Genomic DNA, 11,327 nt, shown 5'->3' on the forward strand with positions numbered 1-11,327 from the left:
TTGTTGTTGGTTTGAGATTGAGATTAGTGCATTGGGTGATTTATGCTTTGTTGGAGGAGAGGAAGGGATTCCTTTGCTGGGAGGTAGATGCTGGATCGAGACTCACTTGGTTGTATCTCCTCTTGGACTTTCTTATCATATCAATAAAACTATTTGAGTTTCTCCTATATGCTTGTATATCAATGATGCTTTGTTATATTTGCATATTTAGTTTATATCTGATCCTAAACTAGTTATGAATGTAAATCTATGTCTTTTGTGTAGTTTTCCTCTCTTGTGATCTTGCAGGAACTTGGTGAAGCTGGACCAGTGAAGAAGCAATCAACGGGAAGCGAACAAAGGAGAGAACGATTGGATCGACAAACTAGCGGAAGACACCGGTTAGTTACATCCTTCTTCTCCATTTACATTTCATAAAGAAGAATACGAAGATAGTTTTCCTTGTTTGTTGCTAAGGCACTATCACACCTTAGAGTGGGATAGGGGCATTCTGAATTGGATACTTTTCCCAACAACAAATTGGTGACTCCGCTGGGGATCGTATCTTGTTAGTTTATTTGTGTTTCTATTGTTGTTCATCTCATAAACTCAGGAGTGCCGAATCGAACTGCATTTGCCATTTTCAAATGCAAAGTAGAGATCTGCTACTCTAGTCCATTCGCTGGGCCTGTTTATGATCTGAACAGCTGATCCACAAGTGCTCTAACAGCCCTTTGTGATAGATCTTAGTCCTCCTTTAAATCATCCCTCTAATTGTACCTAATTGATAACTTTTATCCGGCCAAAAACCGTAGATTAAACTGCAAACCGTGACCTAGAACCCAGAAACAACTTTCGTTTCTGCTTCAGCGCAGACTCTGTGAAGAGGTTCTGCATTTCAATGCAGGTCCCGAGAGGGCTACCTACGCTGAAGTTCAGTTTCTCTGTGCTGGGGGTGCGCTGATCAGCCTTGGCCTTGTGCAGCTGTGGTTCCCTGCTTCCTTTTGCTCAGTTTTATCTCTGTTTTTTGCAGCCTATTATCAGTGTGTGTACCTATCTGAAACCCCTTTTCTTTGCCTCAATTCCGCCTCAGTTGTATAAAGAAACTGTATTTGTTCTTTGTGTATTTGTTACATCATTTGCAGTTTCCCATTACAAAAGTAAACTAGTCATACTGTCACCCTTAGATCTAGACCTGTCGTAAGTGTCGTTTTGATCTTAGCAGTGAGTTTGTTTGCTGTTCACAGTTGATTACGCTTTTACTTTTGTCTTTTGGTTTGAATTTATGCATTTCTAGTGTCGAAACAAGTATTTACTTCAAAATCATAAAGTGTCGTAATCGTCTTTTTGATTTTGAAAGACCCTTGTTTGTGTTTTCACTTGAAATCGAATTCAAATTTGTACAACAGCTTTCTTTTTAGGCATCAATATTAAGAAAGTGAAAACAAATACATGCATATGTGCATTTGCATTTTGACAGTTTGTATGTTGATTTAGGAAAAGTGCATTTACAGTGTGCTCTATGCTCTTTGAGAAAAGATGGTGTCTTTCTTTTCCCCTTGTAGCTAGGATTTTCATTGTTGAAAAGATATAAAAGCTTGCTTATCATCTTTAGACTACATTTAGGAATTGTATCATACATCTCGTGGTGATCCAAAAAGGAAAACTTCTAAGAAAGATCAACCTAAAATAAATTGAATGAACTTAACAACGCTTTGTAACTTAACGCACAACATAGAGGTCTAGGCTAGAGACGTGTTCCGGCGTCGTAAAACCTGGTCACTGGTCGCCTCACTGATGGTTGGGTGATTCCTCCTGAGAGACGATAAGTGCCAGTACGAATTGTGCTCCCACGTACCGTCGAGTATATATTGGGAGACCCTTATAGGCATAAAACCTTTATCCATAGGAAGCCGTGTCGGCCGCCCTACTGATCGCAATGCACTAAACACAGCATTCGGGAAGATTGACCGCCCGTACCTTAAAAAGTATTCTGCGGTTTTGCGAAAAGTTTGGCACACCCTCTACCTAGAACTCCAGAGCAGTCCCTTTCGTTCCTTTTCAGACTCCTTAACGGAAAAGGTCCATCTAAGCACTTGTCACTTCGGGCTCATTAAAAATCGAAGGAGACTAGAGTCATCTTTAGCTTTTTCTCGACTCTTTAAAATTGAAAAAGCAAGTTGTGTCCAAGCGTCGTTAAAATTTATTTTAAACGGAATAATCACCCCTTTTTCCTGCATTGATCTTTAGGTTGAGAAAATGGAGCCTAGCAACCAAGGAATTCCCCTTGGCGGAAATCCTAGTCCCTTCTCCTCTTGGGGAGATGTTGGTGCGCCCCATATGGCCACATTGTCGCTTCCAGGACTGGCAATTGGCCTGCCGGTCTGGCTTTTCTCAACCAATGTCGTTCAGAACACCACCATTCCTGAACAGTCGAATCAGCAGTTAGATGAACCCAGAATTTCCCACCAACCTTCTACCTCCTCTAATTCTTCTTCTCTTCCTTCCAAGGTTAATTTTAGGGGCGAATAATAGCCCAAAGGTGAAATTTAAGGCCTTTTATATTTTAATGGGGCGAATTTTTAATTAAAATAATAATTTTTTTTTTATATAATTAGCCCATATTTTATTTAAAAATTAATTTATTTTTTTATTTTAGCCCAGGGCGGATAAACTAACCGAATCGGATTTGATCAAAATAGCCCCATTTTGATATTTGCGGAATCGTATTTGATCAAAATCGCCCCCATTTTGATTTACAGTTTGGGTTTTCTGGTCTGAGAGTGGTTTGTGAGGGTCGATTTGGTCCTGGGAGTGGTTTGTGAGGGTCGATTTGGTCATGGGATGAGGGTCGATTTGGTCATGGATGTTAGATTTATTTTGAAATGGAGGGCGGCTCCCTGTTTTGACGGATTCAGCCCGCTGTTTTGGTGTATATGGCTCCCTGGGTCCCTGTATAAAAATGGTTTTGAAATAAGTTTTTTCATCCTAGTTCACAAATCTAGCAGCAGCAGTTTCGATGGGATATTCTTGCATTTTCAGATTTCAATCAGCTTATTCTTCTCTGGTTTCGGGTTTCTTGGATTTGAACGGCTCATGATTTCTTTTCTCAGGGATTGCAATTGCTTTCCGGAAGATGGGGTATACCTGTTCATGGTACTTCTTTACCTTCCCTTAGACTTGAGTTTTGTTTGGTTCTTGTTCGTTGGGTGATGATAAAAAATGTAATATTCATTTGTATTTGTTGATTTTATACTCATGGAACTTGTTTCTTATTTGCAGCGGTTTATAATTCACCAAGTACTCGGTATAACCCACGCATTCGTGTACAAACCAGTGTAGACGAAATAACACGAATATCTCCGGTAGTCAGTCCATTTCCATCAGCCGGCCGGTGGGAGCGGTAAGTGTCTTTTGGTTTCTTTTATGTGATAGCTAGTTGATGTTCTGTTGATTGTTTATCGATGGTAGTCTAGTGGATTCAATCTCTCTAGTCAATGAGATGGTCTGATCAGATGTAAGTGATGATTTTAGAGTTGATGTAGGTTTGCTCTTTCAAACCAGCAGCACCCAGCCGAGATAGCCTTTCCTTAATGCTTCTTCTATGAAGTGCCAGGACACAGATATAGGGTTGGTTTCAGGGCATAGGAAGTGAAGATCTGAGATTGCATTACACGATCTAAAAGAGCGAAAGGCTTCCTAGTGGGCTCGGGTTCCTGGTATAGGTATAAGAAAGCCAGTAGAGCTAAATAGAGAATGGCTGGAACATAAGGTGGCGTGTCTGCTTGAACCACCTCCTATCTAGTAACATTTGCCTGCCGTTGTACTCAGTTCTTTAGTGCTCTCGTTCTCCTTTTGGACCAGTTGTCCATTCTCCTCACTTGCAAAGCATGCATTCACACAAAATTCACCATTTTTAAAAATAAAAGGTTACCTGGCCTCTTCTGATGCCTCCAACATCAAATTTTGTCTTCCTTCCATGCTTTAGGAAGGTACTCCTTCTCTTTCTTCTATTCTTATGACAACTATGAATGATTGTCCCTCTTGAAAATCCTTATCATCTGCATCTATACACATAGCATCAGTATCATAATCACCAAGCTCTTTAGCCCCATATGGTATATATGTTAGTGTTACGAGCACTTCTAGCTAACCTCCCATGAGACTTTCATTTATTGTCTCATCGACATCCTCTTTGTGTAGCTCCCTCTACTGTTATGATGCTTTTTCCACCATATCTTCTATCAACAAATCCATATGTTGATTTGAACTCTTTATGCAGTCCATGAGACTCTCTTATAGTCTCTCTTCAACATCTTCCTCATCATCAAGGACTATTCCCTGCTCTGGTTCAAAATAGTGAACTAATTCAACTTTAGGCTCAACAGGTGCTTCATCTTCCTCCCTAGCTCTTTTTTCTGACAAGTAATTTGGCCTTCTTCCTTAGGTCCCATCTCTACCTTTGGTATTCTCTTTCAAGCCTCATTTTGACTATGTTGAATCTCTCCTTCAACTCATAAATCTCCTTTTCAATTTCTTCTTTACTCATGCCATTTTCCTTGGCATGCTTCTCCCTTTTGTTATGGCCTCTCTTTGAATTATGTCCATCAGTAGCCATCTTCTTTCCTCCTTTCTTGTGAGCTTTCTCTTGCTCATTGTGAGCTACACTCAAGCCCCTTTAACAATTCTTCTCCATCACTTGTTACCCAATATCTCACCCACTTCACCTCAACCTAGGCTTTTGGTATTCCTCTGGTTCCCTCCTCTGGAACCCACTTGAGCATGCTCTGGTCTTCTATGGCTTCTACACTTTTCTCACCTTTTGAGAACTCCACTTGTTCTCTTCTCTTTGAGGACCTCAGCTAGAAACCTTCTATGTTTTGTTTTGTAGCCTATTTGTCGTAAGTTTCTTGCCATACACTTTAAGAACTTTATTGGTCCTCTGTTACCACTCCTTCTACTATTACCACTGTAAGGATTAACTCCTTGTATACATTTAAAAAAAAATACAAACCAGTTACCTACTAGTTCCTTAACCTCTGAGGTCTCAATATCTCAGTTCTTCCTAGCTCTACACTTGGTTGGTACTTCTTTAATATGCTCCAATCCTGTATTCCGTTCTCAATCTCTTTCTCTCCTCACTTTTTTTCTTAGGTTCCTCTTGCCCAAAATTTTCTTGGTTTCTTTGTCTCAACTTTGATGTCTCTTCTTCACGAGCAATCTTATAAATCTTTTTGGTTCACTGCAGAAACCTCCTCAATCACTTGTCAATCCCCAAGAGCATCAATATTGCTCTAGTACCACTTAATGCATACCTTTTGGCTACTCTCATATTTCCATCATTCAACGTAGTCCATCTCATTCATTCACCTTCCCATTTTTGGCTCTTTCGGTCCCTTTTTCTAGCAGCCTTAACTGTGGAACCTTACGTTATGACCCACTAGTCAATTGCTCTATTCCTTTGACCTTTGACATAACAAACAATCTTGATTTTCCCAGATTTTCCACAAGTTCTTTCTCACAGTGACTATACTCGCCCCTGTCTTGCGTTCTAAACCTCCCTACTACCTTCAACACAACCACCCTTAATAAATATCTTCGCATAACCCACTTAGTTGTTCTAGGTCACTAGACAGTTCTCAACCTCCTTAGTTGAAGATTTGTTCCCACTGTGCCTTGAAACCTCACAGAATCTGTGTGTAATAATTCTCCCAGGCCAAACTTGAAGTCAACACACACACCTGTCTCCTGGTATTTGAAAGCACTCAATCTCAATAATAAAGGTGCTTAGGCCTAACTTTACTCATATTACACTTGAGGTACTTGAAGCGGCAGCAGCTCTCTTCTCAAGCGGTATGTGTTCTAGTTCTCAAGTGTAATATGAGTAAATTTAGAATGTACTGCCGTTTGACAATACTTGTAAGCACTTTGAAGCAAATGTGGCCTGAATGCTGTTTGAAACTGGAGATACTGATGACCTCAATGATGTGAAAAATTGGAGATACCGTATGGCCTCAATGGTGTTTGTAATCAAAATCTGGATTGAACACAGTGTCTGTATAGACTGTTGTATAGACTGTAGTCTAATTATGTATAGACTGTTGGTCTTAAGAGCATGCGATCATTGATCAAGCCATCATGACCCATGGCAGCTTTGAAGGGATAAAAGGAAGACGTGTTGAAGCCAATGCTGCCATTGGAGTTTGATTCTTGAATATCATGGAGATTAAGAAGAATTATGTTCCATGCTCAAGGTTAATTACAGTAACGTTTTATGTGCTTACTCTACAAATGAATTTGAACAAGTTTTTCATGGAAACCTTTCGAAAAGAGAAAAAAGACCTTGCATTATAGTTTATTGGTGGATTCCTATATTTTCTTGGTTGTTGTTACATGTTGACTATTGGAAGATCTGTTTATATTACTGAGAATCTTTCACCTGAAAATGGAGCAGTAAAGGACATATTAACTGTTATACGCTTTTGATTTTTCTGCCTTTGAGAACCTTGTGAGTTGTATGTCATTGAAGGGTGACTTGGTTTGAATAGTTAGCTTTGGAGAGCAGTTAGAGGAAGAAATAACTCAAACCCAAACTCAACAATGGAATTTTTATCAATGTGTCCATTCCAATAGATTATTATTCTAAATCTGGATGATGTGGCAACAATAATTATATATTTTTTGGAATGTACCTCAGTGAATGATCACCTTTTGTAATATTTTAAGTGCCGCTACATAGAGATGTTATTTCTATGCTTAATTAATTGCATTGATGTGCCATAGAGCAATGCAATGCATCTGGATACTTGAAGTCTTGGAATTGCAGAGCAGCATTTGCTTGATTCCTTGGTAGCTGTTTGAAGATCCTAACCAAACTGATGTTTCTTTTAGAATTGTGGTTCTTTGTCATAGTAGTATAGTACGCTGTTCCTGAGATTACCTTTGGTTTTGTTCTGAGATCTGTAGAGAATTGTTGAGCAAGGGGGAGGATAGCTTCATCTTAAAGCATCCCTCTACCCAACGTTAAGCTTGATGGGAAGAATTATCCTATCTTCAAGTGAAGGGTGCTAAACATATAATCGAAGAATTGATTGTTAAGACTTGTGGAGGGTAAGAAGACAAATTGCACTGTTGCTAAAGAATTAGTAAAGCTATAAGACAAATTGCACTGTTATATAGAGTGTCTATACAACAGTCTATATATTACAACTAAGTACAATGAGTCTCTCTTTGTGGTTAATTGTACTATACCTTGGGTGCCAACATTCATAATTCTTGTTGTTGAACCAAGCTCTCCAGTTGCAGCAATAAGCTCGACACCTTTGTCTTATTGATTGCATTCTTTGAACAATGTTACTCAAGCCAATCCTTAAACCTTGGATTGATCAACCGATCTCTAAAGAACATTGCATCATGATGTTGTTCATCCCCTCTTCTACAATTTCTCTCTTATAGATGCATTCTTTGATTGTTCAAGGCCTCCTCCTTAATGACATTTGAGGGATAATTTTGCCTCCTTCCTTGTCTTAACATAAACTTGGTTTTGTTATCCATCTTTCACATGGCTGCTAGGATCCATGGTCACTTCTGAAAATTGCTTGCAAGGTTATCTTGGCTTCATTATGCATTGTTTTTTCCTTTTGGAAACTCATCCTTCCTTGAGGATTGTCTAGCATCTACTACCTCAATTTGGATTTCTTGGATCAATTTAGTGCTCTCGTTCTCCTTTTGGACCAGTTGTCCATTCTCCTCACATGAAAAGCATGCATTCACATAAAATTCACCAATTTTAAAAATAAAAGGTTACCTGGCCTCTTCTAATGCCTCCAACATCAAATTTTGTCTTCCTTCCATGCTTTAGGAAGGTACTCCTTCTCTTTCTTCTATTCTTATGACAACTATGAATGATTGTCCCTCTTGAAAATCCTTATCATCTGCATCTATACACATAGCATCAGTATCATAATCACCAAGCTCTTTAGCCCCATATGGTATATATGTTATGAGCACTTCTAGCTAACCTCCCATGAGACTTTCATTTATTGTCTCATCGACATCCTCTTTGTGTAGCTCCCTCTACTGTTATGATGCTTTTTCCACCATATCTTCTATCAACAAATCCATATGTTGATTTGAACTCTTTATGCAGTCCATGAGACTCTCTGATAGTCTCTCTTCAACATCTTCCTCATCATCAAGGACTATTCCCTGCTCTGGTTCAAAATAGTGAACTAATTCAACTTTAGGCTCAACAGGTGCTTCATCTTCCTCCCTAGCTTTCTAGCTTTAGGGGTCTTCCTCTTAAAATCTTTTTTCTGACAAGTAATTTGGCCTTCTTCCTTAGGTCCCATCTCTACCTTTGGTATTCTCTTTCAAGCCTCATTTTGACTATGTTGAATCTCTCCTTCAACTCATAAATCTCCTTTTCAATTTCTTCTTTACTCATGCCATTTTCCTTGGCATGCTTCTCCCTTTTGTTATGGCATCCATGAGAACTGGTTAGTAGTGGGTAGTTCTTAACCAAAAGGTTCCCAAAAGGGCGACTTCGGGACTGATTACAGAGAAAGGAGAATCAGTACCTAGATGGCCCCTCTTACGTGGAGCCGATTCACTGACCAAGCTTCCTACTCCACAGTCTACATCAAAACAAACATCTGTAGTTGAATGGGCACTACAGTTGCCAAATAGGCTTACACAGGCAACTGGAGAGCTTCATTTGAAAGGACAGATTATGCAGAAGGTTTGCAACTATGAACATGAAGCTCGGTCTTCAAATGAGGTAGCACCAATTGAAGCATGCTCTAAAGAAGAAGGGTTTCCTTGCAGTCAGCAGAATGATTCTGATCGAGAAGAAAATTGTTTGGCAAGGAGATTAGAGTTCCTTTGTCAAAGTAAAACCTGCAGGCATTTTACATATCAGGAGTTGCAATCTGCTACTTCTGGTTTTTCAACAGGTTGCATTTGTAGTTTTCCTCATGGAGTTTTTCATTTCTGTGCTTCTGTTTTGAATGGGAAATTTCCCTTGAAATGTATATTAACCTTGTGAACTCAATTCAATTATGTAACATCCTTATTCTTGCAGGGAATTTTATAGGAAGAGGAGGCTGCAGTAAGGTGTACAGAGGATTTCTTCCTGATGGACAATCGGTGGCAGTGAAAATCTTGAATTCATCATCCAAAACAGAGCAAGAGCTTCTTTCTGAAGTTGAGATTCTTACTCTATTGAAGCACAACCATGTCATTACACTTATCGGTTACTGTGCAGAAGGCCTTAACCGCCTTCTGGTGTATAATTTTGTATCCAGAGGAAACCTTGAAGAGAATCTCCATGGTATATACTCAATAGTATTGCATTTTAAGAATCATGAAATCGTGTAGAAATATTAAGCAGTAGTACGTTTTAAGCATCATAGTGTTATGTATTGTATGGCAGGGTCTTTCATTTTCTCTTTTCTGAGATTTGATTATAGTCCTAGCTATTGACTATGTATATATTTTTCAGGAGGAGAGGAAAAGCCAATACTTCCTTGGAAAGTGCGATTAAAAGTGGCTGTAGGAGTTGCTGAAGCATTAGATTACTTGCATAATGGCTTTTCTCAATCTGTCATTCATGGAGATGTAAAGTCTTCCAATATCTTGCTTTCTGAAGAGTTTGAACCACAGGTATAAATCTTTTTACTGCAAGAAGAATCAAGACTAAATTGCACAATTCAGTATTTGAAGAGATCTTAGTGATCTAGACTTGTAAACTGAAACTTGGAATTCTACACTAATGAAAAATTTCAACAGAATTAATGTGCGTGTTATTATAATAGTTGTCAGATTTTGGGCTAGCAAGGTGGGCACCAACATCTTCATATATCACTTGCAGCGATGTTTTAGGAACATTTGGGTATGTAAGCATCTTCCCAGTTTCGATTGGCCATTTTCAGATTAAAGCTATCCAATTTGTAAATTCACTAATTGTGATTGTAGTTTGACAGGTATCTTGCTCCAGAATACTTTGTTTATGGAAAGGTTAATGAGAAGACGGATGTGTATGCATTTGGTGTGGTCCTTCTTGAGCTAATAACTGGAAGGAAGCCAATTGATACAGCAAGTCCCAAGGGTCAAGAAAGCCTGATTATGTGGGTAAGTCCTGGTTTTTACAGTTGACTCTCTTCTTCATGTTTATTTATATTGATTATCCTTATTAGGGGCTCATGTTTAACCTTCTGTAAATGTTGAAACCAGGCAAGACCACTCTTACAGGATGGGAATATGGAAAGTCTTGCTGACAAATGTTTGCAAAATGTTTATGATACAAATGAAATGCATAGAATGATGCTTGCTGCTACGCTTTGTCTAAGGGAAACATCTCATTACTGTCCTTGCATGAGCCGAGTAATTTATCTTCCTCTATTCATTTCTATATGCTTCAGGGGCTTGTTTTTACTACCTCGTGTGTTTTTTGAGGGTATTCTTTACCTACAAAAATTACTTTAGGGTGCAATTTCTCTTACATTTTCTTTTAGCTATAAAACACTCTATGTTAACCACATCTGTTCATCTCTGCTTACTCTTTAATACCAAGATATGATTAATGGCAGATTTTAAAACTACTACAAGGAGAAGATGAGAGGACTGACTGGGCGTGGTGCCAGAATACAATGATCAAGGATATGGATACTTCAGATGAGGATGACATTGTAGAAAATCAGGGGGGGCATGATATACAAACCCATCTCACCCTTGCCATGCTTGGGGTGGATGATGATACGGTATCACTTAGTAGCACAGATCATAGTGTGGGCATTTTGCCAACAAACAATTCTTTGGAAGATTACGGACTGCGCCGATGTAGCAATTCATCAAGCTTTTAATTCAAGATTAAAAGAAGTGAGTTTTGTTGCCAGCAATACATTTGTTTATGGTTGCTTTATAAGTTTCCCATGGCCACAGTGGTTTCATATTCTTATATGGCCAGGAATGTGATGTATTATGCTAGACCTCAAAGAATAGCTAAGGATTGTATGAAAACTAGGGGATTGAACAATAACATTGACTTCGTTAAAGCATTCCTTGAAGTTAGAAGCAAGCTCATGGGTGGAAAGGAAGATCAAGATGTCAGTACTCCATTATCTTGGTTGTAGATCTGAGCAATGTTTGACTAGTTGGCATCTTTTGTTCGCATGCTGATTTTTTCAGTGTCGTGTCCACATTTCTACTTTTTACTGTCAATCTCATGTAAATAGTGAAAATGGATCTACGGTGTTCATTACACTGCTTTGGGTAGACAAGTACCAAGAAGAGTAACTTTTTGGTAATGCTACTATATTGTCAATTCAGAAGTGGTGGAGAGAACCGTA

The 11,327-nt window shown here is 38.9% G+C and overlaps 1 protein-coding gene across 1 annotated transcript; it reads left to right on the forward strand.

The window, feature by feature from the left end:
- The first annotated feature begins 8,568 nt into the window (after positions 1-8,568).
- On the forward strand, positions 8,569-10,965 carry LOC149201796 (protein kinase STUNTED-like). The gene is made up of 7 exons (XM_089399823.1): positions 8,569-8,933; positions 9,062-9,310; positions 9,482-9,642; positions 9,795-9,871; positions 9,963-10,110; positions 10,213-10,362; positions 10,569-10,965. Exons 1-7 carry the CDS (start codon positions 8,711-8,713, stop codon positions 10,839-10,841), a joined length of 1,281 nt encoding a protein of 426 aa, XP_089255949.1. The 5' UTR covers positions 8,569-8,710; the 3' UTR covers positions 10,842-10,965.
- Positions 10,966-11,327: the final 362 nt, after the last annotated feature.

The sequence above is a fragment of the Pinus tabuliformis genome, chromosome 2_1, assembly GCF_031772625.1.
Source record: "Pinus tabuliformis cultivar Carrire ecotype Pingquan chromosome 2_1, CPIR1, whole genome shotgun sequence".
NCBI classification, from domain to species: Eukaryota; Viridiplantae; Streptophyta; class Pinopsida; order Pinales; family Pinaceae; genus Pinus; species Pinus tabuliformis.